Genomic DNA, 20,333 nt, shown 5'->3' on the forward strand with positions numbered 1-20,333 from the left:
CCAGAGTAAATGAAAACTCAGATGTAATACTAGCCTTGTAAGTAATAAAAACACTTGAATCTTTTTCTCAGTGACTTTCTATGCTTAGGGCTGGAGGCCTGTCCATGAAAAATTAGTGAAACTTCTTCCTTTTCTAAAAAAACGAAGGCAAAATTCCAGGCCAACACCCCCTCTACTCCAATGGTTCCCTCAAGCTCTTGGGTTTCCCGCTTACTGGCCACCATTTTGTGAGAGAGAAGATGGGGCAGAGACTGCTGCACTCAGTGTGCGCTGGGTTATATGAGCTCTAGACAACCCCACCATGCTTTTCTAGACCACGTTCTACCTCACACCGCCTGCTTGGCTTCTCTGGGAAAGAGGTTAGTTTTATGTTCTGTGGCCTCATGTCAAAGGGAACAGAAGTGGGTTTCTTCCACTATTTCATAACAGAACTCTTCTATGCTTATGCCTCAAGAAGAGCCAGATGTCAAGAAGCCCCATCTCTTCCTCCACGGGGCTGTCTCTGCTCCTTCTGAGGGAAGCAGATATACAGGGTATCCTGAAGATGAAGAGGTTCTGGAAGTTAGGCTGGGAGCACAACCCCACTCATAAAGAGCACCAAAATATCAGTGGAAGCATAAGTGGATAAGGAAACAGGTATTTTCCAAGACTCCTCTGAAGAAGTATGGAAGACTTGATAAGCCACTTGGGATGGGGTAGAGACAATAGAGGCCTTTTCCAAGGCCTACACTGCCTTGGAAAAGGTTGGGTATGATTAACTGAAGGACTTCTGTTGTGCCGCTACAGCAAACAAGGTGGGGCTGAACCCCTGTGGACAATGGGGAGGCTGATCAACCACTAGGGAGTCTCCTTCACACTGAGCTTCTCCTGCTGATACATGTTGAACCAACTCTTGAAGAGCAATGGTTTGAGTGTTGCCAATTGCTTAGCTCTCCAGGAACACCAAGGTTTCTCAGGCTAGCCATGCTCTACTCACAACCTAGCCCACTGCTTCTTTAGACCTTCTGCCCTTCACTTTTGGAGAAACTGAATGGAAGCCTTCTAGAAATTTAGGTCTCTTCCAAATACTAGGTAAGACTTTTCCAGGACAAAATTCTTTGTCACATCCCGTCACCTGGTCTGTTCCCACAGAGCATGTATTGGGCATGGAGGAAGCAATGGCAGGTACCTTCCTCCTCCTCCACGTCACTGAGGGACTTCTCCTCAACAAACCCAGAGCTGGCTGAGCTCTGGCTGCTGGTGATGCTGTCTAAGCGGCGTTTAGGATCCATGGTGATCTCCCCAACGTATTCTTTCCCTTGCCGGAATTGTGCCCCTTTGGTCTATAAAGAAACAGATGAACAAACTCCTTGAATACCAGAAAATCTCTAAGATATAAACTATAGAAGCAATTGTAACTATTAGAAGAAGATGAGGGACATCAATTTCAGGATCATGAAATCTCTGGGCTGAAATTTTGGGCAGGTGTGCTAAATAATATATTTTCTTCCATAAAGCCTGGTTCCTTTTTAACTTAGAGATAAAGGCCTTGCTTCCAGTTTCCCTCAGACACGCTCCCAACATTAGGGCATTTTGACAGTGAGATTGATACTCAATAGGGCCAAATATGGCCAAGGAAGAGACAGAATAATCCTGAGCTGTTCTCCCCTTCTCATTCTTTTTCTTTAATCACCCACCTTCCCCTACTCAGCATCACCTGTAATGGGTCAGTAGATTACACTCCCAAAAACAAAACACGAGATGTGTCCTCCAGAAGGTAAAAGAGAAAAATACAACAGCCAAGAAAGTAACATGAAAAGATTCCTCACAAGTTCCTCGCAGAATTTTACCAAAACAATTCATCTGTACCATTTTGAGTTTTCCTCTGCTTTACGATGTGGCCACAGGTGAGGTAGAAAATGACATACCTTGTAGGGGACAAATTCATTTCTCTTGCTTCTTAAGTAAGTTGACAGGTTTCCAAACTTGCAGAACTCCACAATCACCATGAGTGGCCCTGCAGACAGCACAGCATGCCAAGGAAAATGTATTTTCACTCATGTTTCTCACCAAGTGTTTAATACATCAATGAGTCAGAAAACATCACAGACAAGGCTACAACCTTTCACTGGAAGCAGGATCATAGAAACCAGCTGCTTGCCATTCCCTTCCATTGTAATTTTTTTCTTTTTCTAACAGGCCTTTCCATAAAAGATTAGTCAAAATTTCAGAAGAAAATCCACCCACTTGCTTTTCCATACAACCATGTGAGCTGATTTCATTTTAGGGGGAACTACTCTTAAATTCCTTTGCTCTCAAATTTGGGAAGAAGTTTACTTTTCTCCTCTGAACACCTTTTACATAGGAAGCAAACTTTATTATAGTGATATGGCATTTTTTAATTCATAGGAAGTTCTAGAATAATCTATAGTTCCCATTAAATCTCCATGAAATATATTTATATCTAGGAATCTGCCAAAGTTTCCTAATTTAAGGAAACCAAGGCCATGGGAGTTGGGTGGTTCCCTCAAATACCAGCAGAAAAGTATATGCTGAAATCCCACAACCAGAGCTATCCACAGACACTTACCCCCTGGCTTGGTACAGGCACCAAGAAGATTGACCACGTTGAGATGGTGGCCAATATGAATAAGGATCTTGAGTTCGGACATGAGGGCTCGGTGTTCACCGTGTGTTGCTCCTTCTACAGATACAGAACGAAGAAGGCAATCGAACATGAGGGCATTACCTTAGGAGGGTGAATGCCACACTGCATGCATCTGTGCAACTTTCCCTCCAGGGATAATATAACTACGAGCCAATTTACAGACGAGCTACATTAAAAGACAAATATAAGTTATATTTTATAATTCTAGATCAGATTCTTTAAATGCTTGATATTAGAAGGAAGCCATTGTGAGGTCTTCTTGCAAAGTGGAGAAATACATCTGCAAATGAAATCATGCCCAGATTTTCTTCTTTTACAAAAGTGGATTTTCACATATCAGGTTTACCATGCTTCTTAGGGCTTGATTATTTCAGTGCTTCCTCATAAGGAAGCAACATCATGTATTAAATATCCTCATGTGTTATGGGCTCTGCTGAAGTTCCCATCAATCTGTGCCGAGCAGGAAACTTAACAAGGGCCAGCTGGCAAAGCCAGTTGGCACATGAGGCTGATGAGGCTAAGACTGTGAGTTTGATCCTGTCCAGATGGGTACACTTCACTGTGATTCACAGACCTGGTCCACACCTCAGACCCTGATGAGCCACCTCAAAATTACACACTCCCTTGTCCACAAGGGAGAAGAGGCAAAAGGAGAGAGATGGCTTCAAGATGCACAAGACCTATTGGCAAAGGATCAGCAGCACTGTCTCCATTAGTGAAAGCACATCACAATTATAGCACAGAGCTTTATAGGCATGACCTCCCCCAATTAAAATGGGAAGACCAGAATACCATTACTATTAGGCTTAACAGTTGTTTGCTCTTATTGTTTAGTTGCTAAGTCATGTCCAACTCTTTTGCGATCCCATGGACTGTAGCCCGCCAGGCTCCTCTGTCCATGGGATTTCCCAGGCAAGAATACTGGATTGGATTCCCATTTCCTTCTCCAGGGGACCTTCCTGACCCAGGAATCAAACCCGTGTCTCCTGCATTAGCAGGTGGATCCTTTACCTCTAAGCTACCAGGGAAGCCCCTAACAACTGTTTATTAAACTTTTAATTCTTAAAATGTCACCCATAATCCTTTTTACCCCAACACAACCATTCTTTTGCATATTATCATTTATATACTCCAATTCTAGGGAACATGGCTAGTATTTTTACTTCTTAGATCAAATTTCTTTTTCTGCTTCTTGATTGTCTATAGTTATCTTGCTAATGCACCACAGTACACTAAGAAACAATTTTGAAGTGACCAAGCTTTTATTTTCCTATGGCCCAACAACTAAATATATATATAGTTGTAAAAGCTGTTTCTTGTATGAGGGCTCTCAGGCAAGGTGGGGCAGTAGGGTAGCTGAAATCTATCCCAACTTTGCCCACCAGGCCATGGACCCTGGCATGAGAGGAACTTTTTATCCAGTTTGCCCAAAGGCATTACAGAGTCTGGCTGCAAGTTTGGCTAGTGGGGCCATCTAGCCACAAAGCCACTGATACAAGCCTTTCATCATGTTTAAAGGATGGGATGAAACAGATGGAGGGACATATCACCACATAGTTTTGCTTTTACCTTTCAACATTTTGACAGCCACTGTCTTGCAGGTTGCTGTCTTGTCAATTCCAAAGGCATCGGCTTCAATCACTTGTCCAAAGGCACCACGACCAAGAGGCTTACCTAGAGTCAACAACAAAACAGACGTCGACTTTATCACTATTGAAACCACAGGCAGAGATTCTGACTTGATGGGATGACCATACATCCTAGTTTCAGGGACGGTCCTGTTGACCCCCTCATCCTGGCTTAGTAATTTAATACCTCCCTCTTCCCTGGTGGCTCTGATGGTAAAGAATCTGCCTGCAATGTGGGAGACCTGGGTTCGATCCTGCGTTGAGAATTTCCCCTGGAGAAGCAAATGGATACCCACTCCAGTATTCTGGCCTGGAGAATTCCATGGACAGAGTTGCCTAGCAGGCTACAGTCCATGTGGAGGGCAAAGAGTCAGACACAACTGAGACTTTCACTTCACTGGGCTTCTCCCAGTTCCTCATTATCTTCACTCTCCAAATGTCCTGCTCTGAGCAATTATACAAGCAGCATACTTCTCAGTGACTAAATGGATGATTACTTGAATTCAAGAGATGAAATGAATTTTCTAAACCAGAATCGAACATTTGAATAGACTAGATCTGTCATCAGCCTAAACGAGGATGAGACGGCCTGGTAAACCCAATAGCAAATCAATATCGATTGAAAACACACCTAGTTTCAGCCGGTCTCTGGGGAATTCCCATTTGCTGGCATCGTAAGGCAGGCGTTCACAGTGCTCATCCAAGGGGAGCTCGTCTGGATCCATGACGATGGATAAGTAGCCCGTCTTCAGTTCCCCTCCATTGGCCTGGAAAGCATTACTCTTCCCGGTCACACACACTCTGTTGTTTGGCTGTTGTTTTGTGTGCTTGTTATTGTTGTTTTATAGAAGCCCCATTCTTGGTGTCTCATTTTCTAAATGGCTCATGGAGTGTGAGGGCTGTCCTAGTATAATTCTGTTCCCAGTGTCCCCTCAACCCGCAAATGAGCTCAGAGTTTAATTCTCAAATCTTAATTACACTAGACAGTCCAAGCCCATTTCTTCTCCAGTTGCTTCTATCAATTAAAGCCCAGTGGTCCAGCCAAAAGTAAGTGGGTAAGAATGTTATTGTATAGAAATAAAATTGTGCCTATTGAGCCAATAACAATGGAAAGAATCAACTCAAAGAACTCCAGTCAGCTTTCATTAATCATGAAAACCAATGTGAATGGGACAGAAGGAAAATTATTCTGTTACCCGCTTAACGGTCCGTAGAACGATGACAAGAAGTAGCCAGAAGAACATAGCAATCACTGCAGTGCCTACTAGAATAATGACTTCCAAGTTTGTCTTTTCCTGGGCACCTGGCAATACACAAATGAATGAACATCAACAACTGGAAACTCATACCTTTTGACATAAAACAACAAAGTTCAATCACTAAAGCAAAATTTCAATCTTATGAACTCAGAAAAATCCTAGGCATTAATAGTCACAATCTCTAACTTGGATGGAGCTTATAATATTCTTAATGGATAATTTACAGTTTGCAAAACATTGCTCATGAAAACTTCCAACACTAAAATTCTAAAGTAATTAAGGAGAGAAATATTAATATCTTAAAAGGGAAACAAGGTGTTTGTAAGAAGAGCAGACTTTGATGGAAAGAAAACAGATCATGTTCTATAGAAAAGAAAAGTATCGTATTTGGAGAAAATGTATGATTTTGTGCTGCTAGTCTATATTTTGATCTGTATGGAGTTTGAGGAGGACTGTTTAAGAAAACAAGCAGGGAAATAAATGTATTCCTTTGGCCAGAGAACTATTGGTGACCATGCACCTACTAACCAGGTGCACATCACTTTAAATATGTCATGCCACTTAAGTCTTCTCAATAACCCTCAGTTTTCAGATGGAGAAGACGCTCAGAGAGAATTAAGCTATTTCATCAAGGGCACACAACAAGTTGCTGGAATGGTCAAGAGTTGAATAAGGTCTGTTTAACATCAGCTAACATTACATTACCCCATCCTCATGTGGTAGCAGCCTCAGTGAGGAAAGAGAGAGAGCTTAAGTGAGTGCATGAGTGCACAATCACTCATGAAAGGACAGAGAAGAGAAAAAGCTGAAGGTCAGCAAGGAAGCTGCAGATGCTCAGGACTCCAGAGGACAGCTCTGAGGGGGGAAAATTAAGCCCAGAGGAGGCTTTCAACTAGAGTGATTAGCAAAGTGGTGATAAGGAAGCAATTATCACTTAGGGTCACCTGCCTGTTGGAGGAGTGCAATGTGAATCAGACTGGGCCACAAGCTGTGAGCGCGGCTCAGGCAGCCTCAAGAAGACAGGAAGACAAGTAATTCATTAGTTAGCAAAATAAGAGTTACAGTTGAGAGACAAGCATCAAGTCCGCTTGGAAGCAAGCAGACTTTGTTTTTCTGGTGGTCTTACTGAAGGATTTCTTTGTTTATACACAGAGATTGAAACATCTGTTTGTTCAGAGTAGGAGGTGCAAAGATACAACTGTCTATATAAGTTGGAGCATTAATACTCCCATATGAACATTTGGGAAACCAGCAGGAGCATTAAATACGTACCTCATCCTTTCTTAATATTCTCTGCTGGTGAAAAGTAAACATAATCTCAGTGCCAATGTTACCTAGTTAGGCCTCCTTGAAACCAGCTGCAGAAAGCTAACAGAGCTGAGGCAGGGCATGGGAGAGAACTGGAAATCTCCCTTAGGATTTGCCCTAAAGCATAAAGCAGTTTGAATGTGACCAACTGCCATGCCACTCGAAATCTTTATTTGCAAGTGCAGGTTATAAAATGGCAGTAAGCCTACAGATTCAAAACGAAGTCAAAGTATTGAGATGTAACACTTGGCATCATAGATTAGACAGATTAAAGGGACTAAAATCTAGACCCTGAGAGACAAATTAGGATGAGTTCAGAGAAATCTGTCAATTCCTCCATCTATCAACACTCCTCTCCTTTCCCCCTGCATACCATTCCTTCACCCACATAATACAGTTTCATTGTCCTGTTCGTGGCTTATTTTTTTTTTAAGATAGGGACACACTTTTGAAGATAAAATATTCTGTCACAAATTACCTTTCCCATCTGAGAAAAATGCTAGATTTCACATCATTCCTGCATATTCATTTAGATAAGAACCCCAAATTTTCCATTTCAGAGAAGCAATGGTCCATTGTTCACAATTGAATCTTAAGTATCTCCAGTCCAATAAAAACTATGAACCTCTGTGACTCTCTAGATAGCACTGATTTTCATGACTAGGCAGTAATTCTACCCAATAAATATAGGGGCTTAATTTTCATAACTAGTTAATTGAGCCAGACATATGAAGAAAGAATCAAGGAAAGAAAGACATTCTACCTGCCGGGCTAAGAATTTTTTCTGCAATGAGAACTGCAGAGATAGAAATGTGATGCAAGCAGAATTAAAATAACATTAATTATGTTTTCTGGTTAAAATAAATATATATTTATAGTAGAAAACTTACAAAGTACAAAGGATATTAAAAACCAGCCATAATCCTCCTACCCAAAGTACTTGAGTACAGATACAAGCTAATTTTTAAAAGCAATCTGATTGTCTATGAATTCCCACTGACCTTCTACTATGAAAAATGCCTCCACTTTTGCACACCCAAGAACACTGCATGCCTGGCAGGTGTACAGGCCTTCATCCTCCTTCCTCACCCTGCGGATAGTTAGGTTTCGGTTCCCATCCTTTAGCACAATGCCTGAGAAAGGGAGAAAATGCAGTTTTTGTTTTATTCTTAAATTTTTATTTGAATATAGTTGCTTTATAATGTTGTGTTCGTTTCTACTGTACAGCAAAGTGAATCAGCTATATGCATACATATATCTGCTCTTTTTTTGGATTTCCTTCACATTTAAGTCACCACAGAGCATTGTATAGAGTTCCCTGTGCTGTACAACTGTTGTTTAGATGCTGGGGTGTGCCTGATTATTTTGCAGCCCCATGGACTGTAGCCAGCCAGGCTCCTCTGTCCATGGGGTTTCCCAGACAAGAATTACTGGAGAGGATTGCCATTTCCTTCTCCAGGGGATCTTTCCAACTCAGGGTTTGAACCCATGTCTCCTAAATTGACAGACGGATTCTTTACCATTGAGTCATCTGGGAAGCCATGCTATACAGGAGGGTTTTTATTTTATGATGTGGTCTGGTGGAGCTTTCCAGGAAAAAAAAATTAATATACATATTTCCCTTTATCTTGGGCTAGTGTCTGACTCCAAGGAGTCAGGGTCAACTGCTATCTCAGTACCCGTGGCTTCCATGAGAATTCAGCAGGCTCTGGATACTTGAGCTCTGAGTCTACAAAATGAGTCAGACCACGGACACTAATACTGCTTTTTGTTCTGCCTAAAACAAATCAATTAACAACATAGATGTTATACTATATGACCCTTCTATGTGGAATCTAAAAAAGAAAACAAGCTAGTGAATATAACAAATAAGAAGCAGACTCACAGAGAACAAACCAGTGATGACCAGTGGGAAGAGGGGAGCGGGTAGGGGAAGATACCATAGGGTACGGGATTAAGAGGAACAAACTGCTATGTATAAAATAAATAAGCTACAAGGATATATTGCATAGTGCAGGGAATATAGCCCATATTATGCAATAATGATAAACAGAGTAATAATTTTGAAAAGTTGAGAATCACTATGTTGTCCACCTGAAACTTAAATAATATTGTACATCAACTATACCTTAATAAAAATAAATGAGTAAGTAACTAATTTTTTTAAAAAGATATAATATGGACTTTAGGTAATATCTATAGGAAAATTATGCAGCCAAGGTGAGATAGACATGCTCTGTTCACCTGAGTCCTCCACAAGCGTCTCATTATCTTTAAACCACGTAATCTGTGGAGAGGGATTCCCAGATGCTGTGCAGGAAACTTCGATGGTTTCACCAATACTTGTCGTCTGATTCTCCAGGTTTCCTGTGATCATGGGTGCCATGCGCTCTGTGTACACACACAACACACACACACACACACACACAAATCACAGGACATTTAGTTATGACTTTTGAAATGGTTTTCATATCAGTAAACTATTAAACCATTTAGTAAACTATTAATTTACTAAGCTGAAAATACACAGAGGTGGACAACAGGAATGTTGTTCACTGAGCAAAGTTAAATGAAACAAGTCAGTTCAGACAGATTACTGCATCTCTGAACATTCATACTAGTGATGTGACCTGGTAGTCAACACAAAATTAAAGTTGTCATTCTTATTGACTTCCCTCCTATCAAACAGATAGATAGATAGATAAATTCTAGCCACTGATACCCAAGAATTCTGCCATGTTGTTTCTCTTGGAAAGTATATAACTTCAGTGCAATTCAACAAAGAACACCTTATACGTATTTGGTGTTTTTTACAAAACTCATTTGTCCTACTTCTGTTGCTCACTGTCAACTCTGTGATGGGAGTAATAGTCTTATTTTGAAGATGAAATGGGTTAAACAACTTGTCCAAGTCCCTGTAACTAAGTTAACAGCTGAGTTCAGAATCTAGCTGGCCAAAAGGTTAGTTCAGCACTATTTCCACTAAAACATAGACAAAATAATAATACTCTAACAAAAGTCAAAGATTTTTATTTTTAAATGAAGCCCATGGGTACTTGTTTAAATGTACAGGACAACTTTAGATTTAACCTTTCCTACAAATCAGCAAAATGCTATGGAAATAATTTGTCCAAACTAACTGAATATCAAAAGGAATTTTGTTGAAAGAATCCACTTCAACATTTGGCAAAACGACAGTACCTCAACAGTGAACTGCACTAGGGCTTAAGCAAATAGACTCTAGTCTATTTCCAAGAATAATTTTTGGAAAGCAACCTGGGAGTCCTTAGGGAAGCAAACCAGCCCACCGTGAGCAAGTGTTTCCTGGGCATGGCAAGCCGGAAGCCTCCTTTACATCTCTTCCTGAAGTTTTTCATTAGCTTGAAACAAGACCAGTCACCAAGATGAACAGAAAAACCATGTTCATATATGGGCTGTGATCTGAAGAGCCTTGGGATGACTACACTCAAAAAACCTCTTCTTTTGACACCAGAGTCTTAACACTAGCAAAATCGATCCTAGTTCCCGCCTGAAAATATGCCAAGGCCTTTGAAATGTTATTCGTCTGAAACTGCAGTCTAAATTAACTTATCTGGGCAGTTCTCCTTAAAAAAACAGAACATATGCATCCTAGGAACTAGGAAGGGACACTAAGGAGATGAGAAAATGAGAAGAGAGGGCACAAAGAAACTCTCTAAATTTGCCTGATTTCCCCAGAGACAGAGGCTGCACAGATTTTGTGCAAGGTGAAATGTTAGAGGAGGTGTAGAGAGTGGCTTCATGTGGAACTTACAAAGCCTTTTGCTCATTAGAATGATCAACTCATGACTTTGAGCTGTACCACAGAGGTACGCACACTGAGTTCGCCCTCCCAGGGGCTCTCACAGGTCTTAAACAACCCATCACCACACTCTCCAGGCAGCAAATGTCTTATCAAGCAGTATGCGCCACTATGTTCTATGTTTAGAGCTCAGCAAGGAGTAAAGCAGAAAACAATCCCAGTCTTCATGGACACAGAGCATTTACTGGACTACGACAGGCTGTCTGTGTTCTCATCCTACCCACCGAGTCACCACTGTGACCTTCCAGAACCCTCCAAGCTCATGGTGGGCATTCACACATACACGTCTATTTAAAAAAATGAATGCCCAAGAATGAGGCAGAAATGTCCCTGGTTTAGGGTAATCCCCTGAAGACAGCAGTGAGTGATCCCACCATCAGGGTTGGAAAGAATAGGATTATTTTCTCTTTTCAATACATCACTTCAGCATGATTAGCTTCCTTCTGCCTTGAGGAGTTTTGGTGAGTCAGATATGAGCTCATCTGTCTAATATATAAGCACATAGAAGACAATCTTCTCATGGGCCCTGAAAGCATTACATTGAAGGCAACCCAACTGCCTCTGGATGGTCCAGAGTGACTGCCCTACCTAGGACTGTGAGCTGCCTGGCCACACAATGTCTTTTCTTAGTCTTCCTGTCCTGAGCAAAGCAGACATAGTCTCCTTGGTCCTGCAAGGATGCATTCTGCAGCTCCAAGATCAAGATGTCATTTGTGCCGTTAGAGTTCATGGTGGCATTCATTTTCCAAAGAGCATCCAAGTTCTTGCAGACAGGTGTGGGTAAATCGCCCATGTGGATGGGCAGGGCCTGTGGGCCGAGTTTGTACCACGTGAGGTTCTCAAACATAGTTCTGTCCGCAGAGCACCACAGAGACACATTCTCCTGCTCGGTGGGCTGGATGCCAGGTTGCAGTGTGATTTCAGGACCCCCTGAAATGTAAAACCCATGGTTAGAAGATAGTGATTTACCTTGGGCTTTCTGCTACTGCTTTCGTGTTGCCTTCAGTCTGCAATGAAGCACCAAGAAAAGTGAAGCCCTGGCATTCCCAGACAACAGATACAAGGAGACAACCAAACTGGACAATGTGGTTTCAAAACGTAGTGTTTTGCTAAAACACATTATTTGGAAATGTAAATGAATTCCTCAGGTTTTTATAAAATCTCCACTTGGAGTCTAAGTGTGGTTTTAAGATTAAAAAATGCAAATTGAAAGAGGATAATTATAATATGAGATTTACAAACTTAATTCCTCATTGATATGTAACACCCTCCGACAGGAAAGCTATGTTTATTACCATGAATTGGCCCAGACCGCAATATTTTATCCCAGTCAGCTAAAGCCAAACCGTAAATTAAGATGAACAGACAAAATCGGCAGCATTGGGATGGCACTGCTCCAATGTCATTACAACTGTCTCCCCAAGACCCAACTTGTCAAATGTTCAACAGCCAGCCCATAAATATTGATTGAATCTCGCTAAGCCAAGCACTGTGCTAAGACTGATGACAGACACAAAAACCATGGCGCAGGACTTGAGGGTCAAAGTCAGCTGTTCTCTCTCCTGTGAGGTCAAATGCACTGACTTCCCATGAGTCCAGGAGCTACCTGAGGAGTTCTCATCTATGAACAAAAGCATCGATTATCCACCCACGTTCCCTACCTAAACCCACTGCCCCTCATGGGAGCAGTCAGGACAACAGAGTATCTATCAGCCAGCCCAGCCCCTGGAGAGCACTTACTGGTCACATGGAAGGAGATAACCCTCTCTCCTCTTCCAGCTTTGTTCACTGCTTCACATTTATACAAAGCAGACACATTGGCCGCTTGGATAACAAGAGTACTTACAGTCTGTGAAAAAAATAAATCCCAGGCCATAAACAATGGAGCCTATGTTTATGCACATGCACTCAGACCAAAACTCAGTATCCTCCCCGCCACTGCTGCGACCTGCCTACTCCATTCATACTCCAGTACTGACTGCACTCAAATCCGTGCAATTATAATTATGCTGATGCTACTCACACATTCTACAAAATGAGCTTTGGAACCATAAAGTTTTAAATGTTTTAATACAACATTACATACCTTTTCTCACTTTCATGTTTATAAAATCAGAATTACCATACAGCTGATGTACAGTTAATGGCATATGTATTTTATGTTTCTCTGATACAGTAATAGCAAGTCAATAGTGCTTCTAAAAGTCAATGGTGTTTTCAAACTGGCTTAATATGCTAGTATTTTATCATTCCACTTATCTGACAGTCAATCTCCAATATTCTTCACCTATTATTTTACCCTGCTTCCAGTCCATCCGTCCTTAAAAGAGAGACAGATTTTCAAATTTAAAAACTTAAAACTCACTTTGTTTCTTCCTTCAATTAGGGCAATCTGATTTTTGTTGACTTCGATTTTGTTTCCCCCCTGGAAGTCCTCCACGTTTCTCCATTCCTTACAAGTGTATGGGTTTGTCGTTAAGGCAGTGAGGCTGTAAGACAGAGGTAACAGGTGATGTCATGACTTAATTTTCCTTTAATTTAAATCAATATCAAGGAAAGGAGTCAGACTTTGGTTATTACGTTCTTAGAAATAACTTCGAATGCACTCCGCCGAGTTACAAGACTTGGCGCCAATTAAAAATAGGCCTCGGCAATGGAGGAAAAGGTTCTAGGTAGATTCATTCAGGATACAGGAGGGAAGCAGCTATTCTGGGAACAAACCTCCATTCATAAATCGGATCGACAAGACAATTCAAGTTAATTTAGTTCAAAGGAAGGCAAGGAAACTAAGAAGCCATTGGGCTTCTTAAAGTAATTTCCCTGGGACTGTAGCCTGTGTAGGAAACGGTCAGCATCTGAGGAAGAAACTAGAGAGGCCATCTCGAAAACAACAACAGGAAGTGCACTGCTTAGGGTGGTGGTGGGTGACTTGTTGTTGCTGTTTTTCCTAAGGATGTCTGGACTTGTGTGTTAGGACCTGATAAGCCGGGCCTGAGACTCTGAGGTATATCACTCCCTTGCAAGCATCAGCACTTCCTCTGAGATGGACCTTCTCACAGATAAGGAGATTGGGGTATTCACCAGCTGACTGGCGTAGGAAGAAAAACCAAGGCCTGGCAATTAACAAAGTGGCAAAGAAACTGCATTCAGAGAGGCAGACATAAGGGCTAATTAGAGAGCGCTAATCTCAAAGGAGGATACCCCAAGGAATGACATCTCCTAAGGACACAGCACAGAGAAAGATGGAAGGAGATGACGAGTACTGCTTAAGGAATAACCTTAGAGATAGCCTCCTTGGCTTAGAATAGAATCATATCATAGCATGGCTATGTCCACCAACAGAGGAGTGGATAAAGAAGTTGTGGTACATATTTGCAACAGAGTACTACTCTGCCATATAAAAGAATGAAATGATGCCATTTGCAGCAACACGGATGGATCCAGAGATTATCATAGTAAGTGAGGTCAGCCAGACAAAAACAAACACTGTCTGTTATCACTTACACATGGAATCTAAAGAATAAAACAAATAAATTTTTTTTTTAAGTGCAAAACAGCAGGGGCAAAGGGCGTGGTCCTACTCACGTGGGCTGGTAGGTGCACTCCGTCTCCAGCTGCCAGTACCAGCGAATGTGACTTGGGGGAGGAACGGCGTAGACCGTGCACGTCAGCGTTTGGGAAGTGCCGTACTGGTAAGAGTCCACGGGAGACAGCAGAGATTTCTCACCAATCTGAGGTGGGACTGGAGATGGGAAAGACGACTTTTGAACTGTCAGTCAGCTTGGAGGAGTGGAAAGTTGCAGTTTTCAGCACCCAAAGCCTATGTTTTGCCAAGCATAGGATTTTTGCCCCCATTTGCTTTTTCAAAGAACATTTAGACTTGGAAACAGGACACCTGACTTCTAGTGATACTCATGATAATAATAATAAACTAGTAAGTTGGGTGACTTTGTGCCAGTCTCACTGCCCTATGACTCGCTTTTCTCATCTGCATCAGCGGGAGAGCTCTCCTCGCCCTTCCAATTTCACAAGACTGGGCAAGCCTCCAGAAAGAAAATACTGTAGTTGTGAACAATACTGTAAGCAGATGTATTATGTGCTGAGCATTGTTCTAAGTGCTTTACACCAATTTATTCACTTAATCCTCACAGCCACTATTATTGTTCTCCACTTTACACATGAGAAAAATTTAAAAGTGAAATGACTTGACAAGGGCACCTACCCTGCCTCCCTCTTCATCTCTCCCTCCTTCTTCACCTTCCTGCCTTCCTTCCTCTCTCCTGTCCTTTCTTATCTTCTTGCCTTCCTCCCTCCATTCCTTCCCTGCCTGACCTCCTTCTTTCCCTTTTTTCTGTTTTTGGCTCCAAAGTCATTAATGTGAAACTATCTTCTCATCACTTCCAACTTAAGGCCCAAGATTATACTTTCAAAACTTGACTTCTTTTTAATGCTTGTTTTAGAGAGGAGGGTAAATGCTGGGGTGAATCAAATGTGGAATGACTTCCTGGATAAATGAGATGGTTATTCACTGTCCATTCTTACATCTTTATTTCTTGTTCATTTCCTTCTTCCCACCCTTCCTACCAGCTTCTCAGCTTCTCTCCTCTCCCAAACCCCTATATCCAACTGGCTCCTAAATGACATTTCTGGAACCTGTTTTCTTTAAAATACTCCTTGAAGCTGATGTCCCAGAAAAGAAATGAAGCCAAGCTCAGTAGACATACAGAGCATGGCAGGATATATAAGGAAGCACTTTAATATCACATGAGAAGGTTCTGAAGTTTTAATCTGCTATGCCAGTAGAAAGCATAAAGAATTACAACAGACAGGTATTTCCCAACCTGTGTCTGGAGCAAGATATTAATGGATGTACGGGGGAGGGGTGCACTAGTCAAATGTTTGTTAGACCTCGGCTACTCTGTCTGTCTGCCCTCTACCACTGGAAGATGGCAATACACAGTGTCCATCAACTTAGCATCTCTTGCATTGGCTTAACCCTGATGACCTTCTTCTCCCACCCAGAAGACTTATTATAAATAAGCATCTTTCAGGTTGGAAAAATAAAGTTCAAATTATCCTTAAATCCAAAATTTAATATCTCCCCTTTACAGCCTCAGAGTCAGGTCCCAGACTTCTGTTGAAAAAAAGATTAAAACATGTCCAAGCAATGTCGACCTAGAAAAGCTTTCTGCATTGGAGCTACCTGTGCATCACTGATACATCAACCCCGAATCAAACTAAAACTTTCCCACAAAATTCAAGAAGAATCTTCAACTTTTGCATGCCAGAAGCACAATTCAAAGGTACTGCAATTGAGCCTGAGGACTGTCCCTGCTGGCACTTTTATTCCACAGTATTTAGCCGTGGGCTAAACCACCTACTTTAGTCTCACATTTGACCAAGGTTCGATCATCTGGCCTCATAAGCAAACGTGTCCAAAGCACACTGCTGCCACCTCGTTTCAAGCCACACTGTTCTGGATCATTTTTATACACAGGAGCCTACTCATGATGCCAGTGAGGCAGAGGTGCCCAGCTGCTCAGGAGGACATCATCAAATTATTTGTAATAGAACGGGGGCAGAGAAGGAAAACTGAACGGACTTACCATTCACCACCAGAGATACCATGTGGCTCTGTTTCTCCTTTGAAATGGGATTGGTAAGAATGACAGTGTAATTTCCTGTATCTTTCTCACTCACTTCCATAATAGTCAGCACATGTCCCACTTTAACTGTGTGATTGGACTCAATGGGTCTTCCATTTTTATACCTATGGGGAAAAAATTCCAGGAATTAGTCCAATCTGAGGCTTTGCTTTCATGTGGCACAAGGCTCTGCATTTATTTCCAGTCGTTACCATTTTATTTCTGGAGGAGGGTAACCAAGGTACTTGACAGGGACTCTCACACGTTCCCCCACGGTGGCTTCCACCAAGGATTCCATGCCACTACCGAAAGCAACAAAAGGCTTTTCTGGAAGAAAATAAAGATAATTTTTTCTCATAGATGGCAACTTCTTAGAAATGGCCATTTCTAAGAAGAGTTTCCAGTGAAGAGTTAAAAACTATGGCTCTGAGTCGCTGCGGTTCCCACACTCCTACAGGTCCCATTCCAGCTTCTCTCTCACCGCTGGTCTCTAGCTTTTGTCTCTCCCCCAGTCTGCTCTGCAAGCCTACTGAGCACTCCAATCTCACTCAGTCCAAGCATTTGCTTCTCTGTGAAGCTTTCTCTATGTCCCCCGGGAGCCCTTGGGTGCTCCTTCTCCTCTGGTCCCTTCACACCCTATACATAACTCCATGTGCACCAGGACTCGGGCCTCAGACCTCTTCTCTCTATCGACACCGCCTCTTGTCAATTACATTCCTCCTAAATTTACATCTCCTGCCCCAGCTTCTCTGGAATCTAGGCTAATATATTAAAGTTTTCACTTGGATGTTTAATGAAGCCACCAAATGAAGCCACCAAACCCTGGGTACCCAAATCTTACTCCCCTCCTTACCTTCTTTATCTCGGTTAAGAAAACTATCATTCACTCAGTTGCTCACACTAAAAACTCAGAGGTCATCTTCTAATTCTTTTCTGTACATTCCACAGGCAGGGAATCAACAGGCAGATGCTATTGGCTCTATCTTCAAAGTTATATTCAGAATCAGTTCACTTCTCACCACCTCTACTTCCACCAACCTTGTCCAGGCCACCCATCCATCTCTCACCTGGATGACTGCAATTAGCCCATCTCTACTTCTGCCCTTACTTCTCTAAAGTATTTCACATTAGGAAAAAAAACTTATATAGTAATCCTATAAAAAACATAAGCCAGAGCATGTCTCTCTCTGCTCAAAACCCATCTTGCATTCCCATACTATAAAATCCAAACTCTTATGAAGGCCTGTAAGTTAGATGCCATACAAATTATCATCTAAACTGAGACATTTATGTGAGTGATAGAGAATAAATGGGAAATTAAGTTATTTTCTCAAAGCCCCACAGAAACTAACTAAATATAGCTTTCATCAATTGCAAGGCTTATGCTTGCAATTCAAGGAAGCCTCTCAGGCTTGTAATTGAGCAAAACTTGTAAAATGATCTTAGATAAAAGCCCTCTGCTTATTATAGTGATAATAAGAATAGCAGCAACAACAAGTAATATTTAGTGAGCACTAACTACATCAGCTCATTTCAGCTCTAAAGCTGGGCTCTGAACCTAAGCTATGTTCTTGACCCTGAGGTCCTAACAAGAGCTCAAAAACATCTTCTGAATGAACAAAATAGGATTCACTAGCTGACCTAAACGTATTTGAATTATCTCACTTTTCAAGGCAGAGCATAATTCCGAAGGCAATCTTCGCTTACCATGTACCCGGACAAACGTGCTGTTCTTCTTGGTCATCAGCCCACTGGAAGCTGCACAGATATACCACCCCTGGTCACTCCGGGTTACACCATCTATAGTCAAGGTGCTCAAAAACTTCTTCATTTCAGTCCCAGACTGGGTTTTTAGGTCCCGGTTTATAAGTTTTTTATGCTGATGCTGAAAAAGAGGTTACTGAACTTTCAAAGGCCAGCATAACATTCCCCAATAGCTTCTAGATATGGACAAAAGTCTTGGCCCTTGGTGAACACTATTTAATGCTAATAGTAGAGACTTCTGAACTTTTAACATTATGCAGATGACAATTACATTTGGTTTCAGGAGAAATAAATAGAATCAACTGAATTAGGAATTTTAAAACCTCACATAACAGGAATGAGAGAAATATAAACTGCAGAAACACAAGGAAATATGACCACAGTCTACGGAGAACAATGTCTCATGCCACTTCTTGCAAAAAATTTCCTTAAAGGGAAAATAGATCAAGGACTTTGGAGAATGGAGGAATAATGCAAACTGGAAAGACGTAATCACCAAAAGAAAACTAATCTTCACAGTTTGGACAGAGTTCTTGATTTTGCCTCTTTCTTTCTATGGGTGCTGTATGTCCTGTAGTTCTTTTAAAATGTATGTATATGCGTGTGTGTGTTAGTGTGAGCTAAGGCCCTTCAACTTTATCTGGCTAAAGAGGTCCCTGTCTCTCTCAATCAAACTTCGGTGGAGCTTATTATCAAAGTATTTGGAGGTCTGGCTTTGAGTTGTTAGTGTTACCTTCAAAGAAGGGTATTCCCAGTGGAAGTCGATCCCCACATTTAGCTCAGTTCTTGCCGTACAGTTTAAGATGAGCTTCTCTCCAACAGACAGCTCGACTCCGTGAGGGGGGCTCAGAACCACATCATAAATCTTGTACCCTGGAGCAAGTAAATTGGAAAAAGAGAAAGTGAGAGGGAAACCAAATCTATAACTTGGCTCACATTTTTCAGAAATGAAGCAACTTCAAAATTTATCACATCATTTTCCCCTGAGGGCCTCCCCAAACCTTGGGAACTCCCAGGAAAAATGGCCTACAGAGATTCACAAAGCAGCTCTAAAGGGATTTCCAATGTGTTGTAGCCCAGTGGACAGAAAAGCAGTAAAATATGAGAAGTCAGTAGTCACTGGGGCCAGCTTTAGAAAGTTACTGAACTTCCCATAAAATAGGTATACTTAAAAGAACTGATGCCAAGCAATGCTTGGAACATTGAATTTTTCATAAAATATACTCCTATAATAGAACTCTTATTTATCCTTGCTCCTGATAAGAAAGGAGAAAAACCTCAATTGCACACAGGTTTGGAGAAGGAAATGGCAACCCACTCCAGTGTTCTTGCCTGGAGAATCCCAGGGACCGGGGAGCCTGGTGGGCAGCCGTCCATGGGGTCACACAGAGTCGAACACGACTGAAGCGACTTAGCAGCAGCAGCACATAGGTTTATTGGATGGAGAAAGAGGGGATGTAATGAACTGCTTAACACTAAATCTTGAATTAATATATTTCTCAATATCTTTTGTCTTCCAGGATCTTAATATAAAAGCCAGTTTTTATTATCTAATATTAAAGATTAAAAAGGAATTGTCCTCTTACCTATAACCACAATTATGTACATAATAGACTGGTAACTTTCATCATTGATTTTTGCTTCGCAGAAGACCACGCCAGCATAACTGATCATATAGCTGGGAATACTGAAGCCTTTCTGGCTGTCCCAGGAAATTCTGTTACCATCAGGTACAAATCTTTTTTCTGGATACCTCTGGGTAGAAAAAGAAATATCAAATATTTAATTGCGTTATCCAAAAGTGAAAACCATGAACACTAAAGAATTCATCTTAAGATTACAAATTGGTTTTATTTATTGTCATATTGACCCTTTCTAAAGTTTCCTTTAAAATTCATGTTGATTTTAATGTTATATAATATATACAATATATAATATATATAATTACAATATAAACAGGCTAACCATCTTAATATTAGCTAAAAATTAAAGGTAAGAGATGATGGAAGAAGATGTAACTTACTGCACAGAGTGACACATTGAGGTCTGAAACAGTCCCCAAACACGGAATCACCACAGTTTTGTTTTTGTTCTCAGTGATGTACACAACTTCATGCTGGTCGCTAACAGAAGCAATAAACGGAGACCTGTAATCTAGATGAGAATGTAATTTCATTCATTAATGGCATTTACTAGAAAAGCTGGTCATCTTTCAGGTTCATAAACCCTAACCAGAGAAGT

The 20,333-nt window shown here is 41.3% G+C and overlaps 1 protein-coding gene across 1 annotated transcript in view; it reads right to left on the reverse strand.

Moving 5' to 3' along the window:
- The window catches only part of KDR (kinase insert domain receptor), a 44,857-nt gene that overhangs the window by 15,796 nt on the left and 8,728 nt on the right, over nt 1-20,333 (reverse strand). The window contains exons 4-21 of the mRNA NM_001110000.3: nt 20,116-20,246; nt 19,679-19,847; nt 18,826-18,965; nt 18,036-18,213; nt 16,541-16,655; nt 16,290-16,453; nt 14,269-14,425; nt 13,049-13,172; nt 12,424-12,532; nt 11,272-11,613; nt 9,087-9,233; nt 7,844-7,975; nt 5,472-5,578; nt 4,907-5,042; nt 4,217-4,321; nt 2,570-2,683; nt 1,908-1,996; nt 1,169-1,322 (exon numbers count right to left, since the gene is read on the reverse strand). Coding sequence (NP_001103470.1) covers nt 1,169-1,322; nt 1,908-1,996; nt 2,570-2,683; nt 4,217-4,321; nt 4,907-5,042; nt 5,472-5,578; nt 7,844-7,975; nt 9,087-9,233; nt 11,272-11,613; nt 12,424-12,532; nt 13,049-13,172; nt 14,269-14,425; nt 16,290-16,453; nt 16,541-16,655; nt 18,036-18,213; nt 18,826-18,965; nt 19,679-19,847; nt 20,116-20,246 — 2,613 coding nt within the window. The remainder of the gene's footprint in view (nt 1-1,168; nt 1,323-1,907; nt 1,997-2,569; nt 2,684-4,216; nt 4,322-4,906; nt 5,043-5,471; nt 5,579-7,843; nt 7,976-9,086; nt 9,234-11,271; nt 11,614-12,423; nt 12,533-13,048; nt 13,173-14,268; nt 14,426-16,289; nt 16,454-16,540; nt 16,656-18,035; nt 18,214-18,825; nt 18,966-19,678; nt 19,848-20,115; nt 20,247-20,333) is intronic.

The sequence above is a fragment of the Bos taurus genome, chromosome 6, assembly GCF_002263795.3.
Source record: "Bos taurus isolate L1 Dominette 01449 registration number 42190680 breed Hereford chromosome 6, ARS-UCD2.0, whole genome shotgun sequence".
NCBI classification, from domain to species: Eukaryota; Metazoa; Chordata; class Mammalia; order Artiodactyla; family Bovidae; genus Bos; species Bos taurus.